This window comes from Emys orbicularis, chromosome 8, assembly GCF_028017835.1.
Source record: "Emys orbicularis isolate rEmyOrb1 chromosome 8, rEmyOrb1.hap1, whole genome shotgun sequence".
Classification (NCBI taxonomy): Eukaryota; Metazoa; Chordata; order Testudines; family Emydidae; genus Emys; species Emys orbicularis.
In genome coordinates, this window is record NC_088690.1 from 94,864,511 (window position 1) to 94,883,965 (window position 19,455).

At 43.0% G+C, this 19,455-nt stretch overlaps 1 protein-coding gene across 1 annotated transcript in view; it reads left to right on the forward strand.

Moving 5' to 3' along the window:
- Positions 1-19,455, forward strand: part of SFXN1 (sideroflexin 1) — a 41,706-nt gene that overhangs the window by 20,332 nt on the left and 1,919 nt on the right. Inside the window, exons 6-9 of the mRNA XM_065409490.1 lie at positions 1,276-1,361; positions 9,814-9,941; positions 11,454-11,503; positions 18,648-18,697. Of these exons, the coding sequence (XP_065265562.1) occupies positions 1,276-1,361; positions 9,814-9,941; positions 11,454-11,503; positions 18,648-18,697 (314 nt within the window). The remainder of the gene's footprint in view (positions 1-1,275; positions 1,362-9,813; positions 9,942-11,453; positions 11,504-18,647; positions 18,698-19,455) is intronic.

Sequence of the window (19,455 nt, forward strand, 5' to 3'; positions counted from 1 at the left end):
CTGAGACCCTGGGTATGTACTTGTGGTGTTAGCCAAGTTAGCTAGATTAAAGCTAGTGTGGGTATGCTTCCTCCAGCTGCAATCACACCTTTGATTGCAGTTCAGTTGCAGTGTAGACATAGCCAAAGTGTGAAATAAGTAGTCTGATATTTAAGCATAAAATAATATTTATGTAGGATGTAGTTATTCATATACCTATTTATTTACTATTACTTATTGTTATTGTCAAAACTCCTGAAAATATGTCAAGAAGTTTTTGCCAACGAACTTAGTACTTTTATCAAAATCTTTGATTAAAACTTGTAAACTTTGTAAGAATACCATATTTTGCAATAGCAATACGTGCAAGAGTTTTCACTACCTCCCTTTTAATATTTATGTTGCTTTCACTTTTAAAATGTAGGGAATTGGAGTTTTCTTATCACCTGATCCTACACAAGGGATTCTGTTGAGCTTATATATTCTTGTTCTCCAAATGCTTAATTTTAATACGTGCTTCAGTGATGAGTGAAGATACACATTTCTTTGCTTGCGATTTTTGCAGTTTTTTGCAACTCTGTCCCAAACTGGCATTACAGAGTTAATGAAGCTGCTATGGAGTACGTCTGGATGTTTCTGTTAAACTGATTTCAGGTTGAAAATTGTCTAGTTATTTAACTAAATCCTCAGATTTACCATGAAAGAAGACTCTTTACCTTTTCCTCTTCCTTTACCCGCTCCCCCCACCCCAAAAAAAAATAATAGCATGTCTTACATATTTTTGTTAAATATCAGTTTTGGATAAAATTCAGTAATGACGAAATGTTCAAGAGAATTTATTTTAAGTAGAGCATAACAGATTATACAACATATTGATTTGATCAATAGCTTCTGTATAGTCAGTGCCCTTAGTTACAAAGCTATTAATATTGATGCCTGGTGGATATAACCTTGCCAGTGGATGGAATTAAATTTAAGGTCTCTTTGGTGCCACTCCTTGCTATTATGCTGATGGGTGTGTCAGGAAGCTCACACTTCTAGGCAACGGCGATGCTAATAGTCAAGACTGTCTCCCCTTCAACCTTCCTGCCAATGCTTACCCTGACAGAGAGGGTTGTCAGTTTTGTCAGTTAAAAGTTTTATGTCAGATTTTTTTTGCCCGTGACTTCACAGTGGGTTCTCTCTGAATTTTAAGTCAAAGAGAACAATCTGCTTTATATGTAAAAAAAAAATGGCTTAAGAAGACCCTTTAAAAAGATTGTGAAACCTGAAAACCTTTTCCTCCCCTTTTCACAGCATGTCTCGCCCCTTATAGGACGTTTTGTTCCTTTTGCTGCTGTAGCCGCTGCTAATTGCATAAATATTCCATTAATGAGGCAAAGGTAAGAAAGAGAATGCGATACATTCATTCTAGAAGAAATGTAATTTTTGTGGCAACACTTGCAGATGAACTACTTGTTTTGTTTAGTTAGTTTATCCGTTTTGTAATGTTTCTACCTATTTGAGTTGTTTTCAATGTCGTGTATGGCATAAGAACATAAGAACATAAGAAAGGCCGTACTGGGTCAGACCAAAGGTCCATCTAGCCCAGTATCTGTCTACCGACAGTGGCCAATGCCAGGTGCCCCAGAGGGAGTGAACCTAACAGGCAATGATCAAGTGATCTCTCTCCTGCCATCCATCTCCATCCTCTGACGAACAGAGGCTAGGGACACCATTCTTACCCATCCTGGCTAATAGCCATTTATGGACTTAGCCACCATGAATTTATCCAGTCCCCTTTTAAACATTGTTATAGTCCTAGCCTTCACAACCTCCTCAGGTAAGGAGTTCCACAAGTTGACTGTGCGCTGCGTGAAGAAGAACTTCCTTTTATTTGTTTTAAACCTGCTGCCTATTAATTTCTTTTGGTGACCCCTAGTTCTTGTATTATGGGAATAAGTAAATAACTTTTCCTTATCCACTTTCTCAACCTCACTCATGATTTTATATACCTCTATCATGTCCCCCCTTAGTCTTCTCTTTTCCAAACTGAAGAGTCCTAGCCTCTTTAATCTTTCCTCATATGGGACCCTCTCTAAACCCTTAATCATTTTAGTTGCTCTTTTCTGAACCTTTTCTAGTGCTAGAATATCTTTTTTGAGGTGAGGAGACCACATCTGTACACAGTATTCGAGATGTGGGCGAACCATGGATTTATATAAGGGCAATAATATATTCTCAGTCTTATTCTCTATCCCCTTTTTAATGATTCCTAACATCCTGTTTGCTTTTTTGACCGCCTCTGCACACTGCGTGGACATCTTTAGAGAACTATCCACGATGATGCCAAGATCTTTTTCCTGACTCGTTGTAGCTAAATTAGCCCCCATCATGTTGTATGTATAGTTGGGGTTATTTTTTCCAATGTGCATTACTTTACATTTATCCACATTAAATTTCATTTGCCATTTTGTTGCCCAATCACTTAGTTTTGTGAGATCTTTTTGAAGTTCTTCACAATCTGCTTTGGTCTTAACTATCTTGAGTAGTTTAGTATCATCTGCAAACTTTGCCACCTCACTGTTTACCCCTTTCTCCAGATCATTTATGAATAAATTGAATAGGATAGGTCCTAGGACTGACCCTTGGGGAACACCACTAGTTACCCCTCTCCATTCTGAGAATTTACCATTAATTCCTACCCTTTGTTCCCTGTCCTTTAACCAGTTCTCAATCCATGAAAGGACCTTCCCTTTTATCCCATGACAGCTTAATTTACGTAAGAGCCTTTGGTGAGGGACCTTGTCAAAGGCTTTCTGGAAATCTAAGTACACTATGTCCACCGGATCCCCCTTGTCCACATGTTTGTTGACCCCTTCAAAGAACTCTAATAGATTAGTAAGACACGATTTCCCTTTACAGAAACCATGTTGACTATTGCTCAAGAGTTTATGTTTTTCTATGTGTCTGACAATTTTGTTCTTTACTATTGTTTCAACTAATTTGCCGACGTTAGACTTACCGGTCTGTAATTGCCGGGATCACCCCTAGAGCCCTTTTTAAATATTGGCGTTACATTAGCTAACTTCCAGTCATTGGGTACGGAAGCCGATTTAAAGGACAGGTTACAAACCTTAGTTAATAGTTCCGCAACTTCACATTTGAGTTCTTTCAGAACTCTTGGGTGAATGCCATCTGGTCCCGGTGACTTGTTAATGTTGAGTTTATCAATTAATTCCAAAACCTCCTCTAGTGATACTTCAATCTGTGACAGTTCCTCAGATTTGTCACCTACAAAAGCCAGCTCAGGTTTGGGAATCTCCCTAACATCCTCAGCCGTGAAGACTGAAGCAAAGAATCCATTTAGTTTCTCCGCAATGACTTTATCATCTTTAAGCGCTCCTTTTGTATTTTCATCGTCAAGGGGCCCCACTGGTTGTTTAGCAGGGTTCCTGCTTCTGATGTACTTAAAAAACATTTTGTTATTACCTTTGGAGTTTTTGGCTAGCCGTTCTTCAAACTCCTCTTTGGCTTTTCTTATTACACTCTTGCACTTAAGTTGGCAGTGTTTGTGCTCCTTTCTATTTGCCTCACTAGGATTTGACTTCCACTTTTTAAAGGAAGTCTTTTTATCTCTCACTGCTTCTTTTACATGGTTGTTAAGCCACGGTGGCTCTTTTTTAGTTCTTTTACTGTTTTTCTTAATTTGGGGTATACATTGAAGTTGAGCCTCTATTATGGTGTCTTTAAAAAGGGCCCACGCAACTTGCAGGGATTTCACTTTAGTCACTGAACCTTTTAACTTTTGTCTAACTAACCCCCTCATTTTTGTATAGTTCCCCCTTTTGAAATTAAAGGCCACAGTGTTGGGCAGTTGAGGTGTTCTTCCCACCACAGGGATGTTGAATGCTATTGTATTATGGTCACTATTTCCAAGCGGTCCCGCTATAGTTACCTCTTGGACCAGCTCCTGCGCTCCACTCAGGATTAAATCTAGAGTCGCCTCTCCCCTTGTGGGTTCCCGTACCAGCTGCTCCATGAAGCAGTCATTTAAAGTATCAAGAAATTTTATCTCTGCATTTCGTCCTGAAGTGAAATGTTCCCAGTCAATATGGGGATAATTGAAATCCCCCACTATTATTGGGTTCTTAATTTTGATAGCCTCTCTAATTTCCCTTAGCATTTCATCATCACTATTACTGTCCTGGTCAGGTGGTTGATAATAGATCCCTAATGTTATATTTTTACTAGAGCATGAAATTTCTATCCATAGAGACTCTATGGAACCTGTGGATTTGCTTAAGATTTTTACTTCATTTGAATCTACACTTTCTTTAACATATAGTGCCACTCCTCCCCCTGCACAGCCTGTTCTGTCCTTCCGATATATTTTGTACCCCGGAATGATTGTGTCCCATTGATTGCTCTCAGTCCACCAGGTTTCTGTGATGCCTATTATATCTATATCCTCCTTTATCACAAGGCACTCTAGTTCACCCATCTTATTATTTAGACTTCTGGCATTTGTGTACAAGCACTTTAAAAACTTGTCCCTGTTTATTAGCCTGTCTTTTTCTGATGTGCCAGATTCTTTTTTATGTGGCTGTTTATCATCTGATCCGGCCCTTACATTATACTTTTCAGTCCTCTGCTCCTGACTATAACCTGGAGATTCTCTATCATCAGACTCTCCCCTAAGGGAAGTCTGTGTCCGATCCACACGCTCCTCTGCAGCAGTCGGCTTTCCCCCATCTCCTAGTTTAAAAACTGCTCTACAACCTTTTTAATGTTTAGTGCCAGCAGTCTGGTTCCACTTTGGTTTAGGTGGAGCCCATCTCTCCTGTATAGGCTCCTCCCATCCCAGAAGTTTCCCCAGTTCCTAATGAACGTGAACCCCTCCTCTCTACACCATCGTCTCATCCACGCATTGAGACTCTGAAGCTCTGCCTGCCTACCTGGCCCTGCGCGTGGAACTGGGAGCATTTCTGAAAATGCCACCATAGAGGTCCTGGATTTCAGTCTCTTCCCTAGCAGCCTAAATTTGGCTTCCAGGACATCTCTCCTACCCTTCCCTATGTCATTGGTACCTACATGTACCACGACCACCGGCTCCTCCCCAGCACTACACATAAGTCTATCTAGATGCCTCGAGAGATCCGCAACCTTCGCACCAGGCAGGCAAGTCACCATACGGTTCTCCCGGTCATCACAGACCCAGCTATCTACATTTCTAATAATCGAATCTCCCATTACTAACACCTGCCTTTTCCTAGAAACTGGAGTTCCCTCCCCCGGAGAGGCAACCTCAGTGCGAGAGGCAACCCCAGAACCATCTGGAAGGAGGGTCCCAACTACGGGAAAGTTTCCCTCTGCTCCCATTGACTGCTCTACTTCCCTGGGCCCTTCTTCCTCCTTAACAGCACAGGTGCTGTCTAAGCGGAGGTGGGACAATTCTACAGTGTCCCGGAAAGCCTCATCAACATACCTCTCTGCCTCTCTCAGCTCCTCCAGTTCCGCCACCCTGGCCTCCAAAGTCCGTACATGGTCTCTGAGGGCCAGGAGCTCCTTGCACCGACTGCACACATACGCCACCCGCCCACAGGGCAGGTAATCATACATGCAACAGTCGGCGCAATAAACTGGATAGCCCCCACTCTGCTGCTGGGCTTCTGCCTGCATTGTATCCTAGTTAGTGAAAGGGTGGTTTACAGAAGGGAGTTTTGGAATGTGGTTTGGTTTATAGGTTTTTAGGGGGGGGCCACGGGGATGGGGTTACGGCTGGTGAGGGACTCGCACTCCCTTCCCACTCCCCTTCGAAACTCCCTTGCGAAACTCCCTGTTAGCAGCCCCTGTTCGCAAAGCTCCCTGGTCGCTTGTGCGCGGCTTTATAAAGCTCTGGCCTGAGTGAATGCCCCGCCCACTGATTAAGGCTCAGCCAATTACCAGAGGCTTCGAGCTTTCAAACCTGCCTCCAACTGCCAGCCAGAGCACACGGTCCCTCAAACAACCAAACAAACAAACACAAGCTCAGCACACAGCAAGTAACCCCCTAACACAAACAAACACACACTACAGACAGTCACTTACCCCACAGATGCTGTATTAGCTCCTCCTTCACCTGGAGAACTCCCTTGCGAAACTCCCTGTTAGCAGCCCCTGGTCGCTTGTGCGCGGCTTTATAAAGCCCTGGCCTGAGTGAATGCCCCGCCCACTGATTAAGGCTCAGCCAATTACCAGAGGCTTCGAGCTTTCAAACCTGCCTCCAACTGCCAGCCAGAGCACACGGTCCCTCAAACAACCAAACAAACAAACACAAGCTCAGCACACAGCAAGTAACCCCCTAACACAAACAAACACACACTACAGACAGTCACTTACCCCACAGATGCTGTATTAGCTCCTCCTTCACCTGGAGAACTCCCTTGCGAAACTCCCTGTTAGCAGCCCCTGGTCGCTTGTGCGCGGCTTTATAAAGCCCTGGCCTGAGTGAATGCCCCGCCCACTGATTAAGGCTCAGCCAATTACCAGAGGCTTCGAGCTTTCAAACCTGCCTCCAACTGCCAGCCAGAGCACACGGTCCCTCAAACAACCAAACAAACAAACACAAGCTCAGCACACAGCAAGTAACCCCCTAACACAAACAAACACACACTACAGACAGTCACTTACCCCACAGATGCTGTATTAGCTCCTCCTTCACCTGGAGAACTCCCTTGCGAAACTCCCTGTTAGCAGCCCCTGGTCGCTTGTGCGCGGCTTTATAAAGCCCTGGCCTGAGTGAATGCCCCGCCCACTGATTAAGGATCAGCCAATTACCAGAGGCTTCGAGCTTTCAAACCTGCCTCCAACTGCCAGCCAGAGCACACGGTCCCTCAAACAACCAAACAAACAAACACAAGCTCAGCACACAGCAAGTAACCCCCTAACACAAACAAACACACACTACAGACAGTCACTTACCCCACAGATGCTGTATTAGCTCCTCCTTCACCTGGAGAACTCCCTTGCGAAACTCCCTGTTAGCAGCCCCTGGTCGCTTGTGCGCGGCTTTATAAAGCCCTGGCCTGAGTGAATGCCCCGCCCACTGATTAAGGCTCAGCCAATTACCAGAGGCTTCGAGCTTTCAAACCTGCCTCCAACTGCCAGCCAGAGCACACGGTCCCTCAAACAACCAAACAAACAAACACAAGCTCAGCACACAGCAAGTAACCCCCTAACACAAACAAACACACACTACAGACAGTCACTTACCCCACAGATGCTGTATTAGCTCCTCCTTCACCTGGAGAACTCCCTTGCGAAACTCCCTGTTAGCAGCCCCTGGTCGCTTGTGCGCGGCTTTATAAAGCCCTGGCCTGAGTGAATGCCCCGCCCACTGATTAAGGCTCAGCCAATTACCAGAGGCTTCGAGCTTTCAAACCTGCCTCCAACTGCCAGCCAGAGCACACGGTCCCTCAAACAACCAAACAAACAAACACAAGCTCAGCACACAGCAAGTAACCCCCTAACACAAACAAACACACACTACAGACAGTCACTTACCCCACAGATGCTGTATTAGCTCCTCCTTCACCTGGAGAACTCCCTTGCGAAACTCCCTGTTAGCAGCCCCTGGTCGCTTGTGCGCGGCTTTATAAAGCCCTGGCCTGAGTGAATGCCCCGCCCACTGATTAAGGCTCAGCCAATTACCAGAGGCTTCGAGCTTTCAAACCTGCCTCCAACTGCCAGCCAGAGCACACGGTCCCTCAAACAACCAAACAAACAAACACAAGCTCAGCACACAGCAAGTAACCCCCTAACACAAACAAACACACACTACAGACAGTCACTTACCCCACAGATGCTGTATTAGCTCCTCCTTCACCTGGAGAACTCCCTTGCGAAACTCCCTGTTAGCAGCCCCTGGTCGCTTGTGCGCGGCTTTATAAAGCCCTGGCCTGAGTGAATGCCCCGCCCACTGATTAAGGATCAGCCAATTACCAGAGGCTTCGAGCTTTCAAACCTGCCTCCAACTGCCAGCCAGAGCACACGGTCCCTCAAACAACCAAACAAACAAACACAAGCTCAGCACACAGCAAGTAACCCCCTAACACAAACAAACACACACTACAGACAGTCACTTACCCCACAGATGCTGTATTAGCTCCTCCTTCACCTGGAGAACTCCCTTGCGAAACTCCCTGTTAGCAGCCCCTGGTCGCTTGTGCGCGGCTTTATAAAGCCCTGGCCTGAGTGAATGCCCCGCCCACTGATTAAGGCTCAGCCAATTACCAGAGGCTTCGAGCTTTCAAACCTGCCTCCAACTGCCAGCCAGAGCACACGGTCCCTCAAACAACCAAACAAACAAACACAAGCTCAGCACACAGCAAGTAACCCCCTAACACAAACAAACACACACTACAGACAGTCACTTACCCCACAGATGCTGTATTAGCTCCTCCTTCACCTGGAGAACTCCCTTGCGAAACTCCCTGTTAGCAGCCCCTGGTCGCTTGTGCGCGGCTTTATAAAGCCCTGGCCTGAGTGAATGCCCCGCCCACTGATTAAGGCTCAGCCAATTACCAGAGGCTTCGAGCTTTCAAACCTGCCTCCAACTGCCAGCCAGAGCACACGGTCCCTCAAACAACCAAACAAACAAACACAAGCTCAGCACACAGCAAGTAACCCCCTAACACAAACAAACACACACTACAGACAGTCACTTACCCCACAGATGCTGTATTAGCTCCTCCTTCACCTGGAGAACTCCCTTGCGAAACTCCCTGTTAGCAGCCCCTGTTCGCAAAGTTGCAAAGAAAAACTTTCGCAAGTTGCAAAATGCCCTTGGCATTTCAAGGGCAGTCTTTTTTAGGTTTTAAAGGCATTTGATTAAATACCACAAGTATAAAATAGAACATCTTTGTTCTCCTAAGATAAGTATCCCATTAGATCTTTGCTCTTGGATCTCAAAAGCCAAGTACCTGTCCTTCAAGTCCTGACATATAGAGTCTTATAAGAATGGCCACAATGGGTCAGGCCAATGGTCCATCTAGCCCAGAATCCTGTCTTCCAACTGTAGCCAGTGCCAGATGGTTCCAGAGGGAATTAACAGAACAAGGCAATTTATCAAGTGATTCATCCCATCATCCAGTCCCACCTTCTGGCAGTTAGAGGTTTAGGGACACCCAGAGCATGGGTTTTTATCCCTGACCATCTTGGCTAATAGCCATTGATGGACCTGTCCTCCATGAATATATCTAATTCTTTTTTGTTGACTGTGCGTTGTGTAGAGAAGTACTCTTTAGTGTGTTTAACCCCCCCTCCCCCTATCCACAGCAAAAAAAATCCCTATATTTGGCCTACAAGATTACAAAAGAAATATTTTTGTTTGGCACCAAAGGAGTTATTTTTTAAAAGCTCTTTAAAGTATTCACTTAAAGTTCATAAAATATTAAGGCTGTGTCTACACTGCGCACCTTACAACAGCGTGGTTGTGCCGCTGCAGCCACACTGTTGTACAGTGCACAGTGTAGCCGTTCTTTGTTGCCAGGAGAGAGCTCTCCCGGCGACAGAATAAAACCACTCTGAATGAGGGGCGGTAGCTTTGTCACCGGGAGAGCGCTGTCCCTATTGGCGCTTTCCATCGTCAAAACTTTTATCGTTCGGGGGAGGGGGGGGGAGGTTTCACACCCCTGAACAACAAAAGTTTTAACAACGAAAGCAGTGTACACATGGCCTATGTCACTTGCTTGGAAGTATTTTTTCAATTTGACATAGTTAAAGGAGGAAAAATCATTTAGGATCAGATGACAAAAAAGGATAAAAATGAGTGCCACTAATTGTTATTAAACTCTTTTTTTTTTTATTCAACAGGGAACTCAAATTTGGTATCCCTGTTACAGACGAAAATGGGAACAGGTTAGGTGAATCAGCCAAAGCTGCTCAGCAGGCCATTACTCAGGTGGTTGTCTCAAGGATTCTCATGGCTGCCCCTGGCATGGGTTAGTATAACTTTAGTCAAACATAATGATTGTCCTACAGTTGTTAGAATAAACAGCTAGAGAGATGCTGAATTCTATGTAAATGTTTCTCTAATAGATCAAACCCTGCTATGGTTGTAGAGACATTCCAGGAGGAACCATGCTATGTGTTCCTCTTAAATGGAACAGAATTTATTGGAATGATTCCCCAGGAAGAGATTTAGGCCATGGCTACACTAGGGATCTTACAGCGGCACAGCTGTACCGATGCACCTGCGCCGCTGTAAGATGGCTTGTGTAGCCACTCTATGCCGACGGGTGAGAGCTCTCCCGTTGACATCGTAAAACTACCTCAACAAGCGGCGGTAGCTACGTCGGCGGGAGAAGCTTACGGCGACAAAACGTATGTCTCTCAGGGGGGTGTTTTTTTCACATAAGTTTCACTGACATAAGTGGTAGTGTAGACAGGGCCTTAGGCCCAAATCTTCAAAGGTATTTAGCTGCCTAACTGCTGTTGAAATCGATAGAAACTAGTTGCCTAAATACTTCTGAGAATATGGTTCTTAGGCTGCTGTCAGCGAGTGGTGGTAACTTCTACTCAAATGGAACAGAATTAGCTACAAGTCTGGACATATTTAACCAGTGCCAGGTTGTTGAGTGCTTAACCATATTTTAAATAGGTGAGAAATTTTCCATTCCAATGTGTTAGAAGACAAGTTGTCAAATAAAGATAAGGAGAGGTTGTGAAGGGCAGAGGGGAGCAGGAAAAGGGAAGTCAAATCAAAATGAAAAGCAGTGAAATCTTCATTATGGTACTCAGTTCATTTAAAGTCTTAACTGGCTGCTTTAAAGTGTCCTCCTTTTACTCAAGGCAGGTGCTTAATTAGGATGATAGGTCATCCATTGAGATGTCTCACTTAAGATGATTCTACTGTATGGGAAATAGTTTTTTCTGTGCTTAGTATTACACTAATTTAGGCTAATACCTTGATAATGTAATCTCACAATGGATGTGAATGTTAAAATTTGTGTGCAGGCTGGTAAAAGCCAAGAGGTACAAGGAGACAATGGTTGTTTATGGTGTATCACCTCCTTACTGCTGTTAATGGGTCCTACTAACCAATGCTTTCAGCTTACTGAAAGTCAGCTGCTCTTTTTGACCTGGAGTTGTGGGGAAAGTGCAGATGCCACTAGAACAGCCTACACAATGGGAAAGGAGCACTGGGGGAAAACGAGGAGAAGATGAGTCTGCTCCAGAATGAGGAAAATTTACAATAGACTGAATTGTCCAAGCAAAATGCTTGCACACATTGATAGAGATATGTGTAAATATTGAAACTGTCATAATTAAGCTATTTGGATGTCATTGTTCACACTTCAAGAAGTCACAGAAAAGTATTCCAGATTCTAAAGGTGGCATAAGATTTCCAACTACTGTTCTAAACTGCTGCAAAAAGGTTTATGGAAAACTATATGTTGTTTGCAAAGATTTAAGCATTTGTTGTGTTTTGTTTTTTATTCTCTCACTTTCAGCTATTCCTCCCTTTATAATGAATACTTTGGAAAAAAAAGCCTTTTTAAAGGTAAGCCTCTGTTGCTAAATATATGCATATAGGACATAGTCACATGTATTTCATATACAGAGTATTAAGTAAATGTTACATGAAGAAAGATTACAATGTTATATTTTCAATAATATTTGTGTTTTCATAAAACATTGTTTATGTTACTTAACCACAAATACACACAGAAACATAAAGTTAGTCTACATCTGCACTGGAATGGGTTACCTAGGCACGTGGTGGAATCTCCATCCTTAGAGGTTTTTAAGTCCCGGCTTGACAAAGCCCTGGCTGGGATGATATAGTTGGGGTTGGTCCTGCTTTGAGCAGGGGGTTGGACTAGATGACCTCCTGAGGTCTCTTCCAACCCTAATCTTCTTCTGTGATTCTATGATCTGACCGCTAACTATTATATTCCCTAGAAAAGGAAAATTTTTGTTTCTGAATATGCATAAAGAAACATTTGGAATATTTTCAGTTATGTAGTTTTGCCAATTACATTATTAAATCTTTTACTGAATAGTTCGGAAATGCTGTCTAATGGTTAAAGGTTGGTCTGCCAGTCAAGAATTTCTGACTCTTGTCATGTCATTTAGGGCTCAATCCTGTGAGGACCTGAGCAGCTCCTTAAAGATATTCAGTCCCCTCAACTACCGTTGAAGACAATGGGAGTTGAGGGAGCTAAGCTCCAGTTCACGAACACAGTTCAGAACATGCTTTACGTTAAGCACGTCCAGAAGCCCCATTGAAGTCAGTGGGTCTTAGGCATGTGCTTAAGTACATCAAATGAGTTGCTCAGCACCAAATAGAATCTAGCTCTTTAACTTGCCTGTGCTTCAGTTTCCCCATCTGTAAAGCAGAAATAATAGGGTGTTATGCTTGCTTAAGGTTGGCAGAGTGCTTTCATATATCGCTCTGATCAGAGGTGCTATCGAAGTATCGTGAATTATATAAATAATTCATTTGAACAGTCCCTGTCCTTCACCTCGGCACTGTCTAAATAAAAGTTTTATGAAAGGAATGAGTAGATTACTCTGCATAGCATCATGTATGTGTATATGATATTTTGGTTAAAATCTAGGGAACATTTATCTGAATCAGCTAACACAATGGGCTGCACACAGATTGCGATCTGTTTTCGAATGATGTTAGTGTCACCTGCCTTCCCTCTGCTCCCACCCACCCAAAAAATGAATGAGCCTACCAAATTATAAAATACAATAACTATGTTTTAAAAAAAAATTCTAAAATATGCAATTCTTCTCTGTTCAGCAAGATTTGCTTGTTTCAGTGGAATACTTGTAAACATTGAATTTGTTACAAATACAATGCAAATCATTTTAAATTTATTTTTTAAGTTTTGGTCAATAAAGAGAGGTTCCGCTTAGCTGCAGTCAAAAAGTATCTTGAAGTGGAAAAAAATATGATTTGAAAATGACCCATTAGAATTATGGGTAAACCAAATATTGGGTGTGCATGTTTCAATAAGTATGATATGTTTCTCATATTTTATTTAAGCTAATGTAGTGTGATGTCCTTATCCAGTTGTTCATATTATGTTAGTATAAATCTAATACTGATCTATTAAGGTCTTTTGGTTTACCTTTTACACTGTGTGTATGCATGAGGTTGTAATCAGCAGTAATAACATACTACATTGTGAATAAAATATCATACAGATTTCACATGAGACCTGAGCCAGGGCTGTATCTTAGTTACAAAGGTAGAATTTCTTTGCCCATTAATGTCCCTGGCTTCCTTTTGCATGAGTGGCTATGGACAATCTCATATGTTTGTCTGGGAAACACACAAGTTGAGTTAGGAGCATGCTTACTGTTAGAAGCAGAAAAGAAGTACTGTGTATAAACTTACCGACACGCCTGGGAAAGGTATATTTTTAGTGTAATCAGTTTTTAGCAGGGCCGGCTCTGGCTTTTTTGCCGCCCCAGGCAAAAAAGCCTCCCCCCGCCCCCCCGGCGGGGAGCGCGGCAGGGGAGGGTGCCGAGCCCAGCCGCAGCCCCACTCTCCCCGGCCGGCCGGAGCGCCGGGAGGAGGGCGGCGAGCCCGGCTGGGGTCCCGCTCTCCCCGACCGGCCGGAGCGCCCGGAGGAGGAAGGTGAGCCCGGCTGGGGCCCCACTCTCCCCGACCGGCCGGAGCGCCGGGAGGAGGGCGGCGAGCCCGGCCGTGGGCCCGCTCTCCCCAGCCAGCCAGAGCGCCGCGGGGAGGGCGGCAAGCCCGGCTGGGGCCCCGCTCTCCCCGGCCGGCTGGAGCACCGGGGGAGGGCGGCGAGCCCACTGCGGCTCCGCTCTCCCCGGTGGCCGGAGCGCCGCGGGGAGGGCGGCGAGCCCAGTCGCGGCCCCGCTCTCGGGCCGGAGCACCGCCGGGCGCCCCAACAGCCCCAGTATGTTTAAAACAAAAAACAACCCTGAGCGCCGCCCCCCCCCTGGGTGCCGCCCCAAGCACATGCTTGGTAGGCTGGTGCCTGGAGCCGGCCCTGGTTTTTAGATTACACGTTTAGTTGACTCTGAGGAATTATTTCTTATATTTCTGTTCTTCATAGTCTTTATGTTGAGTTTAGATTTCACAACTACACTATTGAAATATACACTGTGTGTGCACATGCACACGCACACACTTGTGTATAAATATGCATTTCTTTAAGACTGTTTAATTTTTATTTTCTTTTATCCCCAAATTTAGAAAACTACATTTTCCTGAAATGCTCACTTCTTCAGAAAATTGTGTTCGTCACAGTGCTAAAACAGGGAATATAGCTGTTGAATTTTGGGATGAAAATCTTTACTCTATAGGAGACTTAAACTGCATGGTTCTCCTAACTGATAGGAGTGAAGCTCCCATGTACACACATCATGTTTTCCCTAGTATAAATGAGATAATATATTGATTTGACCTACCTCCTATTCATGGACTTCCTTTGACCTTTAGACTACTTGAGGCATGATAACTACAGCAGTGCACCTGAAAATTTACTGTCCTTAAAGAGCAAGGACATTTGTTTTCTGAAATCCAAGGGGTTGCAAATTTAGAGCAAAAATGGTTTTACATGTGCCCGGCATGAAAGAATTGTCATGTGTCATATCAACTTGCATGGCAGAAACATGACATTTATGGCAAAAAGAGTGAAGGAGGAATCAGTGTGTCTTTGGAGTCAAACTTCAAATATTTATTGTGCAGTATAATCAACATAAGGGTGTTGTGAATTTTGCAGATCAGCATACATGAGAGATTTCTTCAGTGGCTACTCAATGTTCTTTGGTACCATCATGATCGTTTATGCTCTCCTGTTCCTTCCCCTCAGCCTCACAGACTGTGAGTTCAGGTGAAACCTTGCTCTGCAGTTAGTCAGTGGTAACATTTGGTGTAGATTAGTTCTAAAACTATTAAGGAATGAGCTGCATTTTTTAACTAGCAGCGTGTGCATGTCCTCTTGAGGTTTCCAGAAGCACCATTCCACCTGCAGTATTGTGACACCACCACCTACAATCTGCTTTACTAACACATTTACCTCAGTCTTTGCTTTGCACACCAGCATTCCAGAAAATAATTCTTATGTGCCTGTAAAAACTTTTTGGGTATCTCTACACAGCAATTAAAAACCTGCACCTGGCCTGTGCCCGCTGACTCGGGCTTGCAGAACTCGGGCTAAGGGACTGTTTAACCATGGTGTAGATGTTTGGGCTCGGGCTGCAGACCAAGCTCCGGGACCCTCCCACCTTAGAGAGTCCTAGAGCCCGGGATCCAGCCCAAGCCTGAACATCTACACTGCAGTTAAACAGCCCCTTGGCCAAGTCAGATGGCATGGGCCAGCTGCCGGTTTTTAATTACAGTGAAGACATACCTTTGAGACCAAAAAGCCTGAAAATAAACAAATGCGTGTCAATCAGCAAGTCTTCATTTCTTTATATCCTACCATAGAATATCTTCTGTTTTCTGTTTCTTCATGTCTAACAGTTTTAATGGTATCATGGTAAACTCCATTGATATTTGAAATAAAAACAAAGGCCATATGACTATATGATTATTACTTATATTCATCATCTCTGTTGACTCATGCTTGGGTATGTATGTCTGAAAACCAAGTCACAATAGCTGCTGCCAGTGGCAGGAGCCATAAACTATATTAGCATAGAAATGCAGAGTTTATAGGTGCACTTCCATCTCATCTAACCCTTCCATTAGAGGCACTTTGGATGCTTCTTCCATACAAACTTCTGAAAATCACTGTTGCCACCTGAACTTTGAGATTTTTAAACCAACTCTAACGTGGTTCATAAATTCATATAATTTCTCATACAAGTTCCCATCCTACTTTCTCCTGTTGCGCTACACATCATTTCAGGTTGATTCCTGTGTATTTTTTCCCCTTTCATGTAATATAACCATCTATTCAGATTTTCTTAGTTTGCAACTGTAACAACCGTTACAAACTTTTTTTCCTAATTAGAAAGAAAGCCTGTTCTGCAGTCTTCTCTCATATAGTTCTGCTCTTCAAAGAACTATCCTATGATACATTCAAGTTCCTTCCATATACCTCTAATTCCTTAACTGCTTCCAGTAATGTTATTTATTTATCTAATTGCAAACAGAAGAACTTTTGAATCTGCCATCTTTCCCAATGTGACTATGCACTAACAGTGAATAGAAACAATAACTAAAATACTAAGTTTTCATATTTAATTGTCATTTCTACAACCTCGTTATGTGCGCTATCCAACAATAACACCTGCCACACAAACCATCTGGAAGCTAAGTCCTGATACATTCAGAACTACTGTCTTCCTGAGTTCAATGAGAGAATTGGTATTCACCAAATTATTTTGTTATCTTGTGCTTCTTTGTTTTTGTTTTCTCTCCAGACAGATGCACATTCTACGTCTGATGCCTCTAACTTGTTTTTAGTTAAGTGTATTTTACTTATACCTCCTTGTTTGGTTTGATTTTTTTCACCCTTCCAGATATTTGTTCTTAAAACTGATCTTTAATGCTGGCTTCTTCCTCCTACTCTTTTTAATATTAGCATTGTCCAGCAGCATTCTTGGAAAATAAAGGTCAGGACTTTATCTGCCTAACAGGCGTTTTTTACATCCTACTGTCATGAAACAAAAAACGTTTCATTAAACAAACCAGTTTATGCTAATGATGCTGCCTAGGCTGTTAGACACACCTGTGTTTTTCAGAGTAATATCCTACTCAGAAGAAGGCTGAATACCACTGTGCTTTACTGTGATAAAAGCACAGATCTGTCTTATATACCCCAAGTGACCTGATGCCTCTGTATTATGAGACTATCTCAACTCCCTCAGTGTTCAATACTTGGAATCTCTCAACCATAATCCTCCCCTTGATCATAGCCTTTCACAGTAAGGAATCTGACTAACATTCCCACAAAGAGGATAGCAATCCCACAGTCCTCTGCTGCTGGTACACAAGCTGTGATAAGCATACAGTCTCCGAGCACTTCTGCTCCTGTGATGCTATTCCCACCATCTCTTGTCATTAACTCTCCCACTGTATGAAACCAAAGCCTTTTGAACCAATCTATCTGGGGCAAAGGTCAGATGAAGATGCATTAGTGGAATGTCAGAACAGTGCGGCACCACTGAATTCATCCTCCTTTATCGCCTTGATGCTGCTTTTTTCCATCTGTTGTCTACTTTTGTAGGTAACTGATGAATTGGACAGTTCTCTCCTGCAGCCATTTCTGGACTACAGACTGCCTCAAACAAAGAAGGGCACAATCTGCTATGTTATTTCCTCTCTCTCTGTCCCTGAGGAAAGAGCTAATTCCAGAATTGTTTTCCCACTTCTTTGTTTCTGCTATGATCTTTTAGCACCAACCTTGTCGTACTTACTTTCTTAAATTCCTTTTTGCCTTCATTTCCTATTGCTTCCATTTTCCCCTTTAAAATACTGACATTCACTTTTGTTGTTGGTTCACCAGTTTCCTACAGCTTGAGGAATGCTTCTTGTAGACACATCGTCTTTATACTTACCTACTGTAGTGTGTAATCTTAACTAATTAACTGCTTTGTTTCAAATCAACATGTTGTTGTGATAGCAATTGTGTGTTTCATGCTTTTTAGAGACCTTCGTTTGATGGTAATGAAAAAGCCCATCACAGCAGAGTTTCATTAAAATGTTTGGTTTTATTTCATTAGTATTTAATTTCAACTAAAATTCTAACATAGTATTTTTTTAAAAAATCATCTAAAGACCTACAATAAAAGTTTTGTCTTCTTTCCAAATACATTTGATGAGATTTGCAAAAGAAAGTGCAATAGAGATGAACCAGCCATAAATATCACATTTGTATAAAAAAAAATTATTTTGCTTTGCTAAACAAATCACAGCTTCTATTTTATGTTCTTCTTTAATTGTAAAAGGAGTGGGGCCCTCACACGGTTGCACAGTACTAGTTTTATCCATAGGAATTTAGAGCCAGAACCTCAGCGATAGCTGAGAAGCATACAGAGCAAATCAAGGGGTGAGGAGAGAGGTTGGTGCAAAACCTTACCTTGGCACTCCCATGATCCTTAAGCCACTGCTGGCAAGTCCTCAGGCATAAGTTAGATCAACCTGAGGGTGCACAACAGATTGAAACAATAGCCAGGATTCAATACAGCATAGGGCTGTCTTGACCAAATTCCTTATGGCAGGAAGGTGGGCAGCATATGAGCCTCTACTCTGCCATATGGTTCTTTTTTCACTGGGCTGATCCTCTCAGGGCCAGACACTGATGCTGCTGCTACATTCTGAAGTCAGTGCAGCACAAAGTGGTCTCACCATGGAACTGGCCCCTAGACTCAAATCAGAATCCAGCCATGAGCAAAATGGGTTGTCAGCCATCTATTAATCTAGTTCCTAGTGGAGATTTATTCAGATCTGATCCAATACACATTGATGTCAATGGGGATCTTTCCACTGACTTCAGATGACTTGGGACCAGGCCCTCAAATTTAGCAATGTTAGAGGTCAGGATTGAAATGTGCTGGCAAAGCTGTGGGGAGAACTTGCACAGTATATCTGCACCATGTTTAGCTCTTAACAGCTGTCAGTCCATCTCTTATGAGTACATGAAATCTCCAAAACTGTGGGGAGGGAAAAGCACACTTGATTCACTATGTAATAATTATTTTTAACACAGCGGTTCCCGTGGATGAGTGCCCCCATTCAAGTTGGATTAGTTGGAATCTGGTGAGTGAGTTTCTTCTCTACTATTTTTAACAGGTGTGACTATAGCTTCCTTGGAAGATGTAAAGAGGCACAATTTGAAAATATTTTAAAAAATCAAGGCTGTATGTTTTTGGGCAGTAAAGCCAATGAGCATCAGAAACTATTCATTCCTTCTGTGAGATGAGGTGTTAACGAGATTATATCATTTACATCTGCTCATTCTATATTGTATTATCTATTCATTTTTTAAAAATGAATCACGAATCTCTTGCTTCCATTGCTTCTTTTATGGTAGCCATCAGCGTGGAGAAATTACAAACGTAGATATAACCAGCAAAGAAAGGGGGCAGAAGGAGGTGCGGGTGGTGGCTCAGGCCTACAACTGATTAAAATAAGTTGTTTTGACCACTGCCTAAACAGGTGATAATGTAGAACCTATTCCTGTAATGTTGTGAATGCCCTCAACTCACATGGAAGTCAACAAGGGGCTTGATTCTTCACTGCCTAACCTCTTGTGCATTACTTACATCTATGCAAAGTGGGTGTGAAATGTCACCAAATCAGATTTTCACTGCCTTATATGGGTGATAGTGCTTCGCGCCCTCTTTGCACTCTGCATAGGTGTATATGACTACACATGGTGCAAGGCAGTGGAGAATTGACTTCATGTCACAGGATTGGGGCCTACCGTTCTTGAGAAGAAAAGAGAATAAAATGATTGACTTGTGTGTCTAGCAATGTTTTTTAGAAAAGTACGATTCTACCCTAAATATTGTAAT